The 17,618-nt window shown below is 38.0% G+C and overlaps 2 protein-coding genes across 3 annotated transcripts; both read left to right on the top strand.

Moving 5' to 3' along the window:
• The first annotated feature begins 2,991 nt into the window (after nucleotides 1–2,991).
• LOC103721965 (tetratricopeptide repeat protein 38) lies at nucleotides 2,992–13,590 on the top strand. 2 transcript variants are annotated; one of them, XM_026810369.2, is made up of 13 exons: nucleotides 2,992–3,332; nucleotides 3,448–3,546; nucleotides 6,307–6,408; nucleotides 6,643–6,786; nucleotides 8,306–8,400; nucleotides 8,507–8,636; nucleotides 8,705–8,809; nucleotides 10,056–10,162; nucleotides 10,246–10,297; nucleotides 11,785–11,874; nucleotides 11,970–12,054; nucleotides 12,136–12,200; nucleotides 13,219–13,356. In XM_026810369.2, exons 1-13 carry the CDS (start codon nucleotides 3,063–3,065, stop codon nucleotides 13,258–13,260), a joined length of 1,386 nt encoding a protein of 461 aa, XP_026666170.1. In that variant the 5' UTR covers nucleotides 2,992–3,062; the 3' UTR covers nucleotides 13,261–13,356. The 2 variants fall into 2 exon arrangements, with proteins under 2 accessions (XP_026666170.1, XP_008810582.1); XM_008812360.4 differs by having other exon boundaries at nucleotides 2,993–3,332; nucleotides 13,279–13,590.
• A 518-nt stretch (nucleotides 13,591–14,108) lies between these two features.
• Nucleotides 14,109–16,352, top strand: LOC103721971 (LOB domain-containing protein 22-like). Its single transcript, XM_008812365.2, has 2 exons — nucleotides 14,109–16,147; nucleotides 16,244–16,352. The coding sequence occupies exons 1-2, from the start codon at nucleotides 15,537–15,539 to the stop codon at nucleotides 16,350–16,352; spliced, it is 720 nt and encodes a 239-aa protein (XP_008810587.1). The 5' UTR covers nucleotides 14,109–15,536.
• Nucleotides 16,353–17,618: the final 1,266 nt, after the last annotated feature.

The following is a 17,618-nucleotide window of genomic DNA, read 5'->3' as shown; positions in this document are numbered from 1 at the left end:
ACAGTAACACTCCCTTTCAACTTTCCCTTTAGCATAAATTTTGGTTGATGACCCTTAGTAGTTTCTTAGTTAGATGAGAGTTTTGTGATAACAAAATAGGAAGTGGATCAATCCAATTGCTGGGAAAAATAAACGTTGCAGCTCCTTCTCTTGACTTTCTAATGAAAACATCATCTCTGAAGCTGGAGGAGTAATTGGAAATTGGTAAAATGCCAGGGAGGCAACGGCCCCCCCCCCCCCCCCCCCCCCCGCTCCCCTCACTCCACCAGTTTGATATATTGAACCCATGCTAAACGTATATAATGCAATGCTTGTCGAACGTGGCAGTAATATTAATTCTCGACAGGTGGTTATATGTGAAAAATCCGCATATTTCCTCTGAACGGCATGGGTGTTAGCAAGAAATGCGTTTTGACATATAACTCCCTGTGCAGAATGTTGAGTCGCTAATTCAGATAATCCCTACTTTGCCACGCGCGCACGCACGCACGCACGCACGCAGAAGAGAAAGGACAACAAAAAGGCAAGAGCTTTCCTAATCTCAGTAAGCTTACATTGATGCAACGATTTATAGCAGAAACAGCCATCAAGAAGTGACCTTTATCATATTCAAAAATGGTGCCTATGCACTATTCTCATGCTTGAAGAATTGGCTTACCAATTTAACCTAGCTATTACCTTACAATAAGATCATGTTACCGCATCATCCCATCATTTTGAAGATTGTGTGATGCTCTTAGTTTAAATAAAGGTTCCAATAGAAGCATCGTCTTAGCATTTCAATGATAGTTATTACAACATCGTATGAGAAATAATAGTTGTCCACCTAATAAAGCCTTTGAGGTGCTTTTTTTCTTTTTTCTTTTTTTATGAACCAAAACTAATGTTACACACGAGCTATCAACTTGATATATTTAACTATTTAAGGTACAAGAGCATTTAGTCAATCTGACCTTGGCAACTGAGGAACCCGACATGAACCGAGTTGACAAATTTAGCATCTGAGCCACAAATAGTCAGCCAAAATAGACTTTAATGTTTACCGAGGTAAGGACTTAAGCCGTCAAGCCAGTTGGAGAGAGCTGGTGGTGATTTGCTGCGTGTCTTCAATTCAAGTGTATTTAAAGCAATTAACAGTCATTAAAGGTATGGTCTCGATCTTGCCAATTGGGTATCTTTCCGCATAGGGGGATCTCCAGGTTAGTATTTCCTAAGCTCTCTCTCTCTCTCATTCTCTATGACTCTCTCAAATTTTTCATCTTCCTACCAAATCCGGCTGACTTAAATGCCGAAGAATTCTCCATCGGACAAACTTCAACAAGTGAACTTTTCTTTTAATTTCATGTCGAACAAATCATACCAAACAAGTTTCTTATGCTAAGTTCAAGCTTACTCATTATTAGCACTTCCCAGCTTAGCTCGGAACTCGATCAACGAACCTTATTGCTTCACTTCAGATTTTGTCCGACCTCAACAATTCACCTTAAATTTCAGTGGTAATAATGCCTAATAAAAATTTTATAGCGTTAATGTAGGAGGTTTTTTTTCCAATAATATTGGAGAAATTATTTCCTTCATTTTTGCTCTCTAATATTTATACGACGTGACTTTTTTCTGGTGTTAAGGGGGCTTAGACTCTATCCGAGTTGTCCGGGTTCGAAACGCACGGGCGTCGATTAAATCAGGGGACCGCATGCCCCATGCCCGGATGGCTCTGTATGGATATGCTTTTTGTAACAATACAGGATCTCACCCAAAATGGCTAGCCAGAAGGTATTATTTGGATTCCTTGATCCTGTATAAGTATCCAAAATCTACCTAGCGAATAACCGATGTGGGACTAAACACACGCTCGCATGGATCCTCACATACTCCCCCCGTTCAAGCCCTGGCGTCCTCGTCAGGCTAAGGGTTCAAATCCATTCAAATCTAATCACAAACACCACGATCGGTCCGTAGTCAACCCAATAGATCCGTGCTACAGTGTCCCCTAGTCTACATAAGTTATGGGCCATGTCCGCTCTGATATCATTTGTAACAACCCAGGACCTCACCCAAAATAGCTAGCCGGAAGGTATTATTTGGGTTCCTTGATCCTATATAAATACCCAGAATTTACCCAGCAAATAATCGATATGGGACTAAACACACGCCCGCACGGGTTCTCACATACTCCCCCCGTTCAAGCCCTGACGTCCTCGTCAGGCCAAGGGTTCAAATCTATTCAAATCTAATCACAAACACCACAATTGGTCCGTGGTTAGCCCCAATGGATCCATGCTGCAGTGTCCCCTAGTCCATATAGGTTATGGGCCAGATCCGCTCTGATACCATTTGTAACAATCCAGAATCTCATCCAAAATAGCTAGCCGGAAGGTATTGTTTGAGTTATTTGATCCTGTATAAGTATCCAGATCTACCCAGCGAATAACCGATGTGGGACTAAACATACGCCCGCACGGATCCTCACACTTTCCTCCCATCAATACTGAGGTGGTGCTGGGGTGACGTACTCACACGTAAATGGTCCAGTAGGGTTTTCCATGGGTTGGGAAGGGCAAACGGAAACTTGCGACCCGCATCAAATATTCTCAGTGGGGGGCTGCTACGCGGGTGGGATTCTGCCCCTCCTCCTCCCCTTTCCCTCCCCTCCTATCTTTCTACCCAAAAAAAAAAGAAAAGAAAAAGAAAGAGGATTAGTAGAAACTAGCTAAAATAGGGTAAGGCTGGACGGGTTCCAAACCCAGATAACCAATATTTGCATTATTATTATTATTATTATTTAAACTATGGAACGAGTCGCGCGGCACTTGTGGCATACAAAGCATGTGGCCAGGGACAAGGGCTTCAGCGGCTTTGATAGAATCACACGGTCATCATAGGAATAATCGCTCAGCATCAACGCTACAATAAACTAGCAGATAACATAATCGGTTGCCACGTCAGACGATGTTGACGGGGATATATGCGAGCTTCATCAGTGGCGCTTCCAAGTGGTAAGTCTTCGGTAATGGAATTTAGAACCCAAACCGACTTAGCAGGAGAGAGAGGCTAGAAGAGCGATGGATGGAGACGCCGCGGCGAGGACGACGACGCCGACGCGATCGGACCGGTGGGGCCATCCGGTGAGGACGACCTCCGACGCCTGCATCGCCGCTGTCGACTCCTACTATGAGCAATTCCTCTCCTACGGCCGGAACCGAGCTGTCATCCTCCAGGCCCCGCTCCACGATCCCTCCTGCGTCCTGGCCAACTCCCACGCCGCCCACTTCCTCGCCCCCAAAAACCCCTCCAAAGCCTCCTCCCTCCTCGCCGCTGCCGCCTCCTCCCTCGTACTACTCTCTCCCCCGCTCTCTCCTGTTCTTGATGTTTTTTTTTTCTGGGGAAAGTTTGGATTTTTATTGTTACCTTTTGGATTCTTATCAATTGGTTCTTTGTTGGGTGCAGGAGAATGCCACTTCGTACGAGAAAGCGGTCTTCAGAGCGATTTCTTGCTTGGTGGGAGAGGAGAAGGATGAGGGCACTGCCGTTGAGCGACATATGGAGGTTTGGAATCCCTAACCACTTGCAATCTACTTTCCACGTCCAAGAAACTGTGGTTTCTATTGTATTATACCGATTATTGCTTTCATTAGAGAAGGCAATTTGATTCAAAGTATGCTTCATTAAAAATATGCTTGGAGAGTTGAAGAATCTTTCAAATCGTGTCGACTTGCAATCTACCTTCCACGTCCAAGAAACGGTGGTTTCTATTTTATTCTACTGATTCTTGTTTTCATTAGAGAAGGCAGTTTGATTAAAAGCGTGCTTCATTAAAAATTTGCTTGCAGAGTTAAAGAATCTCTCAAATCGTGTTGGCTTGCCAATCTACTTTCCACGTCCAAGAAACCTCGGTTTCTATTGTATTCTACTGATTCCTTCTTTCATTAGAGAAGGCAATTTGATTAAAAGTGTGCTTCATTAAAAATCTGCTTGCAGAGTTAAAGAATCTCTCGAATTGTGTCGGCTTGCCGGTCTACTTTCCACATCCAAGAAACTGCGGTTCCTATTGTATTCTACTGATTCTTTCTTTCATCAGAGAAGGCAATTTGATTAAAAGTGTGCTTCATTAAAAATCTGCTTGTAGAGTTAAAGATTCTCTAAAATTGTGTCGATTCTTGATCATCCAAGTCCTGATTTTGGAATTTTTTGGGGATTATATAAGAATCCTGTCTTTGTTTCTTGCTTCTCTAGAAAAGGCAGTAAGAGAGTTGGTATTCAACTGTCTAGTTTGTAGCATTTTAGAGCAGTAATAAGGGCAACATAGGCTTAAACGAATATGTGTTGTTTTTCATGTTAATGTTAATGAGAGAATCGATGAAGAAATGATATGATTTTACAAATAAATTGCCACCATTTCATTAATTCAAAGGGAAAGATATCCTTGTAATTTAACTGGGGCATCTAATGCATCTAAGAGAACCACTGTTTTATTAAAATGTTGCAAAATTCTGATTGCAAGATGAAAATATTCTCTCTTTTGGAAATCTAAATCATCTTCTGACAATTATTTTAAAAAAAACAGAACTTTCTAAAATGATGAAAGTTTGATCCTGCTGGAATCTCTTGTGAAGTGAAACCAAAATATCTTTATAACAAAATTTAGGATATGACTTCCTAACCAAAGTTATACAATAGACACCAATCTTACTTAAAATAGAATACACAAGTCTACCCCAATATGATAGTTCTACAAGATCAGCAGAAGACATAAAAGCAGGAAGTGAAAAATCTACACTTTATACGATCTGTTTTTGTTGGAAAAAGGGATGCTCTCTTGCCCACATGAGACTCTTTGATTTGGGATACTCTTGGAAACACTCATTTGTTTCCCTTCATAAATTTCAGTTTGCAGTAAACTGATGCTTAGTTTGCTTAAATTCTGATGTTTGATTTCCCATTTGAAAGCACTTAACTTCAAGGCCCCAAATAGATAATCCTATCCACTTGTTGTGGAAAATCCTCCAACCAGGGAATCCATTGTGGTAAACTTTATGATTGGTGGAGCTGCAACCATAGGCTGTTTCAGATGTTCTTATGATTTTATATCACATCCAATAATTGCTTGAGCTTCTTTTAATGTGATATCATTTTGTAACATTGTTGTCATTATTCAACAAATGTTGATAGATTGCAGCCATAATTATTCTCTTTATGGCTGCATTTTTAAGGTTCACAAGTTTGTAGCAGAGACATGCAACACTATGATGGTTCTTTTGATTCATCTATAGGAGGATATACCGATACATGTGGGACCATAGTGGTTCCTTGTTTGGCTTGTTCCCATAGAGACCTGGTCTGCTGCAATTCTTCTGCTTTCTTACCTACCCAGAGCATTAATCTATTGTGTAGTTGATATTGCATTCTTTTTCTAAGAAGTTTCCTATGGGTTACTGTTTTATTGCATCCTATTCTTTTTGGAATTTTCTTTGGGAATCATCTTTCACATTCTGCGTTAATCAAATTATGGGCAACTTTGTTTTTCCAATATCATGTGCCCATATCTCTTGGGAACAAGTTTGTGGCTAGTATTTTATTTTGAAATTAACTACATGCTGATTATCTAATGAAAAGGAAAGAATTTTCTCTTCTTCAAGTTTGGCGGGATATAATGCTTTAGATGGAAAAAGATGTCTTGTATTTTCCTCTAGGCATCAATTGAATAATTAGTGGCAGCAACATTGTTGGCTTCCTTTGTGAAAATTATATCCCAATCAGGAACTACCTGCCTTGATTCACTTTTGTAAAACTGAAGCTATCTGACTCCATCTCTGTGGATCGGGGATGTCATGCTTCATGTGATTGTGATGCAACAGGATTTCCATTGGTCTCTGTACACCAGCTGTATAATACCTTAACAGGGTCAGAACTTTGTGATGGGAGCTCAAAGACGTGAGTGTTCCAGTCAACTTTGTACTTTCTCTTAGGTGATTAGTCAATTTCTCTTCATTCTACTTGCAGTCAACTTGTTCCTTCCAAAATATGAATGTTCAATTAGCTGTCACAAGGTGCATCTTTTGACTTAATTGTCCCCTTTTGAATGGTTTCTGGTTGTTAATGTAATCTTTTAGATAGTTTTCCACTCTTTCATTAACTACTGATTTATATTAATAGTTATTGATTAATGAAGAAATAAGATTTTTTTAATAAAATATTTAGGTTGTGCATCAATTTGCTAGCATATTGTTTTTGTTCTCAAGGAAAGTCAATATTTTCTCAGGGGGGCTGTTGAGCCATCATTGCTTACCATGATGCTTGTTTTTGCAGTTGCTGATGGAGTTCCCTAAAGATCTGGTGTCACTTAAGAGGGCTCAGATCCTATGCTTCTACATGGGTCGGGCTGATTTATCACTGAATCTAGTCGAACAGGTTGCCTTAATGTAAAAGCATGTAAATGTTAAGATCTAGCTGCTCTGCAATAACTTCCAATCGTATCCTTGTTTTCAGCCTTCAACCTCCTAAATTATTTTAATAATCAATAGGAAGCTTTCTGTGTTTGTGCGGAAGCCTCTGTTTATTTTATTGTACTACATTAATAAACTATTAATAAATAATGTAGTGATGCTCGTTTCTTTGCAAGTTTAATAGTCAATTATTAATTAGGTACTGCCACAAAATGAAGATCAGAGCTACATCTATGGCATGCTTGCTTTTCCATTATTAGAGCTTGGAAGGATGTCTGAAGCTGAGAAGGCTGCAAGGAAAGGAATTGACATCAACAAACATGACTTGTGGTCACAACATAATGTAAGTGAAATCTTTTAGGGTCTTCATAAGGTAAACATCCATATGGCCTTATGTTGATTTCTCAAAAAGTTACTTTTCAATTATTTGTTTACTTGAATAATAAGTCATGGCATGCATACGGCTTATCCTTTATGGATTTTGGGACCTCATGAAGACAAATGTTTGTTCTTAAAGTGAAAATGATGATAAAATTTTTAAATGCCAAGAATAATGGTGCAATACACAGATAAAAGTGCAAAAGGTCTGATAACTGTATATTGTGGTAATGCTTGGTCAATTGTGTAGTACAAAAAATGAGTGATGGAACTATAAAAAATATGTTAAGCTCATTACATTTTGGTGATTTTTGCGACTATGACTATGACATAAAGCCAATTGTTGCATGTTTGGCCATGTATTTTATAGTTTTTTCTATCTGCTTTTTTCCTTTTCCTTTCTTATAGGAAAAATTGTTGGACAAAAACATGGTTTGTGATGCTCTATTCCATAGCACCTCGTTAACATTGATAAGTTACCAGTGTCTGCAATGTATTTGCATCCCCTACTTGTGCTCTGAGGTTCTTTTATGTGAAGAGTTATGATTTATAATAATTTCAAGGACCCTATATATCATATGAAAAATGATACTGATAGGTAAGTCAGGCAAGACATTTTCTCAAGTGCTTTTGGGATGGATACATGGAACCTAATAGACTTATGCTTATTACAACCTCATGACTTGACATGTGGGAGTAAACTGAGAAATACAGATTTATGACTTTGGATTAGTGATTCGAGCTGTATATCTCTTAGGATGCAGTAGTGCCCAATATAGTTAGAGAATTCAGAAAAGAAAATACAGGCTCACGTACCTTATTACTAGGGTGGTCAATGTCTGTTGATGTGCATTCATTATCAAACATCACCATGGATGACCTTTGATCATTAGCTGCTTCAGCGACGGAAAAGGCACTGAGAAATGGCCATAAAGAAGAACAAGAGGCAGGAGATAGCAGTAAGAAATGGACTAACCACATTACTGGATGGTGGGGGAGAGTTATTTTCAATTCTTGAAATTGGGAAAAGGTCCTTTACAAGTGCAATCTTTCTTGTCAGCTGGAACTTGTAGCACTGTGGCAGCTCTAGCATTTGGTTAGTGGATCCTTTCCTTTAGCTGTGAATTTGCACAATACACAAGATGCTTGTAGCCCATTTAGACCTTCACCTCCACTGTCTTGCGAGAAACACTAAATTTACCACTTACTGGGCCTTCCTTCAATTTATCGCTCCTCATGCACCCTAGAGTATACATATGAACAGTTAATCTACATAAAGCAATCATTATAACATACTATATGGATGCCTTTTGAAGTCCACTTCTGACTCTTGATTCTTGATGCACAGAATCACTATCCAGTGCAACACTATAACCTCTTTTTTCTTTATTTCTTAAATTGTAGCTTTTGTAATAAGAAGTGATTCCAAACATTATATGTATTGTATCTACTAGATTCAAAAATTGACTTTTTTCTCCATGAAGTTATGCCATGTTTTTCAGTATGAATGTCGTTTTAAAGAAGCCGTGGATTTCATGGAAGCTTGTTCTTCCTTGTGGAGTTCCTACTCCTCGTTCATGTATGGAGGTTTTTATCATATTATGTTGTAAATTTTCAAATTTCTAGGAAATAAAGTGCGGGATTTCCTTCAAACAATTTAGATGCTTTGCTGATTCTATTTTCAGGTATACTCACAATTGGTGGCATGTTGCTGTTTGTTATCTAGAAGGTGATTCTCCACTGCCCAAAGTTCTAGAAGTTTATGATCACTATATCTGGAAGGAACTGGAACAAAGCGATGCTGAGCCAGGAGAGGTATAATTATAGATATTCTTGTCAGCACATCCTAGTTTGCAGTACTCAAAATTGTCTCATGCATTCAGGTATATGTAAATGCTCTAGGCTTATTGATGCGGGTCTATGTGCGGGACCACATGGGTTATATCGAGGAAAGGTTGTTGACACTAGCAGATCGACTTGAGGATAAGGTAACTAATTTTTGTTCTTGACAACTTATCTTGCAAATAAAAACTCTTTGATTTCTGCATGTAAAGTCTAAATGAAGCACCATTTCATACAAAGATAACCTAAGCTTGTTGAATAGCTATATATAAACAAACTAAAGTCTAGAAAGTTTTTTCTAACACCAAGTGGCTAGAATCTCTTATTAACTTCTAATGCTTTCAATCTGCTCTCTAGAGTACTATTTTATCATAGTTAATTACGACCACACTTAGCAAGGTATGCTGTATCGACGTACCATACTATACTGGTTCGATACTGGTATCCGGTACGGGTGGCTTACCAATATTCGGTACGTCAAAAAAATTTCGTACCGTACCATACCGACACTATGCTAGTGTGGCACCGGTATAGGGTCTGGTACCGAGATGGTGAACCTTGATACTTAAAGCATCTGAAGTAATATTTATGTATTGTATTGTCAAATATGAAATTTATGCAACTTTTATTTCTTAAAATTCTAGATCTACCTATTCCTATCAAGTGATCCTACCTGTCTGGGCTTATGAGAACATCACTTACTTCAGGACTTATATCTGCTTTCTTACCCACCCCCATTTTTAGACACTTCAGATGTTTTCTATCAATGTTGTATACTTTTATCTCATAGGCATAGTAAACCAGGTCTGTATGGTTGGCCATATCTGTTCATGTTTGCTTCCTGCCCCCCATCTTTTTTTAGAGAAAGGGAGGGAGACCTACATACACCATGATTAATTAGGTCCAGGTTTTTTCGGGATGCACCACTCAGGAATTTAACCTAGAACATCTGTTTGCTAAGTAGAGGGGTATGACCACTGGTGCAAGCCCCTGTTCACATGTTCGGTTAAATGTTTGATGTAGCATAAACATTAATTACCATCATTGAGTCAATGGTAGAGCTATTAGGGTTCTTGGTTATAAACAGTACTAGAAACCCTTGAGGTGAGCTTAACGGTGGCAAAAGGTTAGAAGGAAAAATTCATGGTTTTGAGTAATGTACCATACTGGTTGGGAAGTATTACCAGCACCATCTGCATTTAGTGTTGTTCTGAAGGAGTAAACCACATTAATACCCGATACAAGGTGTAGCAGTTGCGTACTGTTACAGGTACCAAAATCAGTTCTTAAAACCTTTGGAAAAATAATTGTAACTGAAGTACGTTGCAGTATGCTCCTTTATGCTTAATTGTGGTTCAATTAATAACTCTGTGTGCACTGTACCTTCTGCAGTCTATATGGCATATGGAGTGGTTGCTTGATCTGTTGGCACTGTGGGCCTTAGCTAGTACAAACAAGATACATAAAGCAGAGGACCTACTCAAGTCCATGAAGTCAAGGTAGGAAGTAACCTACATTCATGTAATTTGTGGGAACCATGACATATTTTCCTGTTTTTCTGATAACTGTTCATTGTTATTAGGATCTATTCGATGGGCAGGAAGAAACAACACATAATGCAAAGGGGGATACCAGTAGGCATCATTTACATCTCTGTTTTCTTGTTGATTTATCCATGTCTCAAAAATATTCAGATATGCACTAGCATTTGTGTAGCATTTTTTGAAACCTTTTTATATGGAAGATTGTTAATGGTTGCTATATTTTGGTGCTTTACCTGCGCCCCTACACTGACCTGATATTTCTTTGTTAGAGGTCAACACATGATTGGTGCAGCAGAACATCCTAGATGCATTGTTGCTCACTTATAGGTCAACAGGACACTTAAATGTGAGGAGCTCCCTCAAGCACACTGATAGGTAGAAGTGATAGGATAACAGATCCATCAGTTAGTTCTATCAGAGTTAGCAATGTGAAAGCATCCTTTTGTCCTATCTTTCCAATATACTAGATGTTATATACTAGCTTCAAGATTCGTCTGACGTAGAGGCGGAGGAATTTCTCCTAGTCCTTCAGTGTGAGACCTGATAGCGTGCATTTGGTGTATTTTAGGTTTCCTTCACATGTTTAAATTCAATTAGGAATTTAGGTACAGGACATTTTGAATTTTTCCTAAAGGGGCAGCCCAATGCACATTGTTCCTGCTATTGCGGGGTTTGAGGAGAGTCAGATGTACGCAGCCTTATCCCCTTGTGCAAAGAGGCTGTTCCTATATTTCGAACTTGTGACCTCTAAGTCAACTTGGAGTAACCGTACTATTGCGCCAAGGCTTACCCTCCACAGTTATGACTTGTTCTATATTTCTTATTTAAAGAATCTAAGAAAGTTAGGAGTTTAGGAGCTAACAATTTACATTTAGATTGAGTTGCAGATTAGTGGCTATAGCTTGTGATTTGTAGGTCTATTTAATTGATTAGAGAGCAAAGTCCGAAAGAAGCATACATAATTGTTATCCACTACAAAGGTGTTACATGAGCATGGATGAGCTTTGGCTTTGCGAAGGAATAAATCTTGTACATTGATGCTTTGAGGGCATTCATATAGATTTCATGGTTTGAGTGTCATGTTGAAGCCTTGTAGATTTTGTGGTTTTCCTCTTGCTGAAATGAAATCTTTTGCTTAAAAGTTTTAGGGTTTTCGGCAGACTAAACTGAAATAGTAATCCAAGACAGCCATTTGCATATTTCAGATAACATAGGCCTATTTTGGAGGAATTTCATGGCCGCATGGAGCTTGTTTGAGACATTTTATATTTGCTGGTATTGCTTATGACTTGTTAGGTATTACTAGGTGCCACCCATGATTCAAATTGTTGTTTTCTGTTGTCATATACTACTATTATTATTGCAAATCCTTGCATTTCAGCATATTACTCTTTAGTACTCAAATCATTTCACTAATATTTGATAACAATGTTTCTGCTGTTATATCAAAGTCTGAATCCTTTTTTTTATTTTAAATTAATAAGGAAACACTTCTTATTTGGGTAGTTGAAAGTGTTTAATTCTGTCTTGCTGGAAAGTTGATTAATCCACTAGACTTATTTTCAATTAAATTTCAGCTTGCAGAAGCCATTTACGAATATGGAAGGGGCAATTATCAGAAAGTGTTTGACATTCTTGGTCCAAAATTTAATGCCATTGACTTCAAAGTATGACTACTTCCTACAATATAATCATTTTATAATGAAAGCATTTTCATTCTGCCAGGGTCTGAGTGAGTTTTCTTTCTATATATGTATTTTAGATCATTGGAGCATCTGATGAACAACTTGATGTCTTCAATGAAGTTTGGATCATTGTTTTGTTGAAAGTTGGACAAGCCTCCAAGGGTAGGCGAAGTTCTGTTAGTTAAATCCCAAGTTTTTCCCCCTCTTTCTTTGTAGAACTGATATTATTTTTGTGCACTACAGCAATTGAAGAAATTGAGAAACAAGTTAGCATAAGGGATGGGGCACCTTTCTTGTGGCGCTTGCTGGTATGCTCTATAATCAGATCCTCTATATTTGTCTTCATATTTTTTCTTTCTGATTTGATTTTGATCTCTGCATGGACCAATATAGCGGACCTTTGGCAATCATATAAAAATCCCTTATTGTTTCAAAAAGCAAAGGTTCTAAATTCATATTATGTGTGCAAAATTATATGCCCATGATACATGGAGAGAGAGAGAGAGTGAGAGAGCGTTCATACGTCTTGCCTATTTGTCATTTGCGCCCATGGGTATCACAGGGTTTAAATTCTTGGCAGTCATATAAACGGTATGCAAGTTCAAAGTGCAAGGCACGAACTTATTGTGTTGGAAACTTTAACAGAGCCTTGAAGATCCCACAACTTTCTGGATTTGCCCTGACTATATTGAAAGCCAACGTCTTCGATTCTTGGTTTGTGACATCTTTGTTGTGACATCTTTGTTGCGTGTCTAAAGTCTTCTTCAGTTCACTCTTGTCTAAAGAACTCTTGGATTATCCTCACTTGCAAGCATATCCGATAATTGGACTTTTGGGTATCTCTGCTTGATGAACGAGCTTTTATTTGTCTTCCATGTCAGTTGACCATTAAAATTTTGTTCTCCTTCATTTTCATTTTTTCTCTCTACTTTCCACAAATTTTACACAAATAAGTTCGGGCACGTTCTGGGTCATGTGGTTTTTTTCTGAGATGCTTCCACATGATCTTCTCTTCCCTCATTTGTTTCTCTTGGTTCCTCATGTCTGATTGCATCTAATATTCTTTTTACTAGATGCATTTCATGGAAACCTATTAATCATGATTACATACTTCTGGGAAGAACTATGCTTGTAATTATATAGCTGCAAGCTGGTATACAGTTTCTAGGCACACCATAGGTACAATAATAAGATAAAATCGATTCGTGTCAATATAGAAAGTGCTTGAATGAACAGATGGTCTTATGCATATGTTAACAAGGTAAAAGGTTGCTTCACATTTCATCTAGAAGCTATTGTAAAACCCCTGCATTGTGCTGCCTGTAGGAATTATGTGGGGGATTGCTTTATGCAATTTATTCATCATAGTTTGCATGGCTTGTCCAGGCGACGGCATATACTATGGAGGGCAGGCCAAATGCTTCCGTTGCAGCTGAAAAGGCAAAGGCTCTAGAGCTTGCTTATTTTAGATAAATGGTCTGGAATTAAGCTGTTCGCTCCTTCATTTATCAGTAATAATGTCAGTAAAGGCACTTAGTTTTTATCAGTGTGTCATTAACGGTTTTATTGTGCGAGAAAGATGTTATTAATGCATATATTGTTGAAAAGAACCAAGTGTTTGGGTTTTTTTTGGGTTGGACATCACTTTGCAAGGATTTGTTGTGCACATATCCTCCTAAATATTAAAATTTGCATAAATATCCTTCTAAAATTGATATTTACATATATACTTTCATAAATACTTATGTTGCGTTTATACCTTTTATTTTTTTTGCTTATATGCCCACATCATCTAACACCATTAAAAAATTCGCGATTTAAAATTAAAAATAACTGGAATACCCTCAATGGGCAGATATGCAAAAAGAAATATTATAAAGGTAGATATACAAATAACACTATGTGGAGATATTTATGCAATTTTATATATTTAGAAGGGTTTATATATAAAATTTTTTAATTTTTTATTTCTATTCATGTAATTTTTATATCAATTTGGATGGCATTCAAAAAAATTTCAATATTTAAAAGGATATTTATGCAAAAAATTAAGAATTTTTTTGTGTATATACCCTCCTAAATATATAAAATTGTATAAATATTCTTCAAAATTTCTATTTCTATGTATACCCCTATATTTTTTTTATTTTTTTTGCATGTTTACTTATTAATGATATTTTCGTTATTTTAATTTTAAATCACTAACTTCTTAACAGCGTTGGATGATATGGGTACACACACACACAAAAAAAAAAAAGAAGAAGAAGAGAGTACACATAAAACAAGTGTTTGGTGGGGATATACATGAAAATATTAATTTTGGGAGGGTATTTGCGCAAATTCTAATATTTAGAAGGGTATGCATGCAAAAAATTCTATCTATAATGTTCTGGAAATGGTTAATGTCAGACGATTTAGCTAAGATGAACTCTATCACGGCATAACATTTATTTTACCTATCTAATTTGTCGCATGTTACATTGTGATATCATATTGGACTAGGATAACTGGATGATGCTAGTTTCATGGTTGCCAACACATCTAAAGTGCTATATTGCCATTTATAAGTGAATGGATCTTGCACTTACTAATGTATGGTTTAGTTAGCTGTCTCGTTAGAGGAGAAAAATGGAAAAATAATTAGAGGACAAAGTTAATTTTCAATAATTTGGTAACCAAAATAAATTTAGAGAGGAAAAAAGATTTTATTTTCATTTGGTGAGCTTGAGACAAAAAGTAAGCTGCTAAAGTATGCAAGAGAGAATTTTAGATCTTTCTAGTTTTCTATTGAAGTAATTTACCCTTATTTGAACTCTTTTTGGATTACCATATATCAGCCTTCTGAACTTATCATCCAACAATCTTAATGAATAGGAATGCCGTATACTTTACCATGTTTGGACCACTTGAATCCACACCGGTTCATCAAAAATTTTTGGTCGAGTTCATCTAATTAGAGCATCAAGTTTTCTAGTCTCATCATTTACTAGAAGACGACAATCCAAATGATCTTAGATTTTCGTGTAACACATAAATGTTAGGAATAGTTTTGGTAATACGTAGTCAATGATCTTAGATTTTCGGTAAATGTTAAGAATAGTTTTGGTAATACGTAGTCAATCATCTTAGATTTCTATGGCATACTAGATAGTTTTGATAATATGTAGTCAATCATCTTAGATTTCGGTGGCATACTAAATATGTTAATTGTGGATACCACGAGATCTTTAATCACTCAAACTTAGCATGCTAAAAATAGTAATTTTAAATTATCAAAAATTAAATTATCCAAAATGCGGATTATTAGTAATCTAAAATTGACTTTTAGATAGCAGTCAGAGATAACTTTGTTCCCGTTTCGGGGCTTAAACGTGCCAGAAGCTCATCTAAAAATCCATTGCACGTGCCAATTCCAACTTCCACCACAGCGGCCACGTCTCTTGCCCCTCTGACTTCGTCTTCACTCCAAAACTACCATTCACTCGCCCCTACGCCAAATCCGGAAGTTCCACCCGTCTGGATCTTCCACAACCCCTTCTGTTTTCCCTCTACGCTCCCGGAAACATTCAAAAACAGCACCAACCCATGAACGTCACGACTCACGACCACCAACCTCCTCCTCATAAGGAGAAGGCAGCCAACTGATGGCGGCGAAGGGCGGGACGAGGCAGGCATGCGCAGCGTGCAAATACCAGCGTCGCAGGTGCTCCGCCGACTGTCCGCTCGCCCCTTACTTCCCTCCTGACCAGCCCAAGCAGTTCCAGAACGCCCACCGCCTCTTCGGCGTCAGCAACATCCTGAAGATCCTCAACAACCTCGAACCGCCGCAGAAGGCCGAGGCCATGCGTTCTATCATCTACGAGGCCAACGTCCGCGATCGCCATCCTGTACATGGCTGTCTAGGCCTTATCTTCAATCTCCATCTCCAGATTCAGCACATTCAATTAGAGCTGGATGCCATCAATGCACAGCTTTCTCTCCATCGCCACCACCACCAGTTGTCCTCATCATCCTCCTTTCCTATTACTGCCAATACATCTAACCATCTGCCTTTCGACACCCTACCTACTCTAATTTCCATTGCGGATAGCCGCACCAACATCGACGTTGATAATAACAAGAACGTCGAAGCATTTTGGACTCATAATTCCTACGACAGTGGCAGTACCCAAACTCATTCAGGAGTGGAGCATGAATATGATGAAATATCACCATACTTTGATACTGTAGACGAAGATCCTGCCTGTGAATCAAGGTTGGATCAATGAGCCCGTCTGTTTTGACGTAGAATGAAGTTTTATATGAACGCTATATGTATCTGATGATTGGTTCATGTTTTTAATTTTTTAAGCTCTGAGTTGTCGCTGAAGGACACGGTGAAGTCATCGAAGCATGCTTCTGAGAATGAGCTGAAAGGAGCCGCAGCATGTTTTACTCTTACCAGCGTCATGAACGGGTAGAGGGAAATCCGTGCTTTCGGTTTCGGATATTTTGGTTCATTTGTTTTTTGCTTTTTAATTATTTCTTCCACAGTTTTCATATAGTTTCTACTCTTTGAGCCAACAACCACCACGGGAAATGTGAAAACAATAAAAGAACTAGCTAGTATTGCCATATGCTATCTTGTTTTTTCTTAACATACTTCTCCAGATAGCCTTCACCTGAAAGAAGCCTCTATCTTCTTCTTCTTCTTCTTTTTTAATTGCCAGCTTTATGTGATATATGAGGATAAAAACCATGGTTGAGAATGTTTGTTGCAGCCATGAAGTATGAGATAAGGTAGAGAAACGAGAAGACCTAACTGATATCTGGAACATTGGCTCTATGCGTGACATTGGTCCTGACCTGATGTAAGTCGGTTCTTTGGCGGGTGACCAGTTTATCAAAAGTAATGCTATGAGTCGCCCATTTCATGAACCCAAGAAGTTCCTCTTACCATATATTATGACGGGATTGGTCTGACTTGCAGAAATTGATACATGAGATGTGGTTGAATTTAGAGTGCCCAAGACTTGCATTAAGTAAGTGGATGGGATGTCCCAATCCGCCTACATGAGATGTGATTTCAAAGGAGACCTCATCTCTCTCAGCCTCTCCTATTGGAATTAGTGGCCTTCATGACCACATTAATGTCATCACAAAACTCTATAAGATACATAAAGAGTTTTGTGTAATGATACAATATTGTTGGAATTAGTGGCTTTTATGACTACATTAATGTCATCACAAAACTAAGGTACACATGAAAGTTTTGTGTAATAGTATAATGTTGGAATTAATTATCTTCATGACCATATTAATGTCATTACAAAACTCTATAAGGTACATGAAGAGTTTTGTATAATGTTGGAATTAGTGGTCTTCATGACCACATTAATGTCATCACAAAATTCTATAAGATATATAAAGAGTTTTGTGATATAAAGAATGATGGAGATATTGTATTGTATTTAATGGGTATGACCAAAGTTGTACCTATTAGATGAATGTACAATTAATCCATCACATACACTTCTCCTTCTTGTATAGATCATGTACAAGAAGTCTTTATACGTGGTTCAAGTTCATACATGCACATGGATTCAATAAAGATATTCGATAAAATACATTGAAACTAGGAGGAAGATGAAGAGCCAAACACTGACTCATGATGGGAAGAATCGTCTAAGGGACTATAAAAAGGCTCTTGGTCTCTCTCTCCACTTAATGGACGTTTGTGAGGTTTT

The sequence above is a fragment of the Phoenix dactylifera genome, chromosome 16 (genome assembly GCF_009389715.1).
Source record: "Phoenix dactylifera cultivar Barhee BC4 chromosome 16, palm_55x_up_171113_PBpolish2nd_filt_p, whole genome shotgun sequence".
Lineage (NCBI taxonomy): Eukaryota > Viridiplantae > Streptophyta > Magnoliopsida > Arecales > Arecaceae > Phoenix > Phoenix dactylifera.
Note: the sequence above shows the minus strand (reverse complement) of the source record. Positions and strands in the feature narration are given on the sequence as shown.

What these genes read in the sequence shown, in the direction of transcription:
- LOC103721971 (XM_008812365.2), top strand. Translation starts at nt 15,537, where the DNA reads ATGGCGGCGAAGGGCGGGACGAGGCAGGCATGCGCAGCGTGCAAATAC. An exon ending in GATCCTGCCTGTGAATCAAG is followed by an intron (nt 16,148 to 16,243) that starts GTTGGATCAATG and finishes TAATTTTTTAAG; the next exon opens with CTCTGAGTTGTCGCTGAAGG.
- LOC103721965 (XM_008812360.4), top strand. Translation starts at nt 3,063, where the DNA reads ATGGATGGAGACGCCGCGGCGAGGACGACGACGCCGACGCGATCGGAC. An exon ending in CACTGAATCTAGTCGAACAG is followed by an intron (nt 6,409 to 6,642) that starts GTTGCCTTAATG and finishes ATTATTAATTAG; the next exon opens with GTACTGCCACAAAATGAAGA. An exon ending in AGTTCCTACTCCTCGTTCAT is followed by an intron (nt 8,401 to 8,506) that starts GTATGGAGGTTT and finishes TTCTATTTTCAG; the next exon opens with GTATACTCACAATTGGTGGC.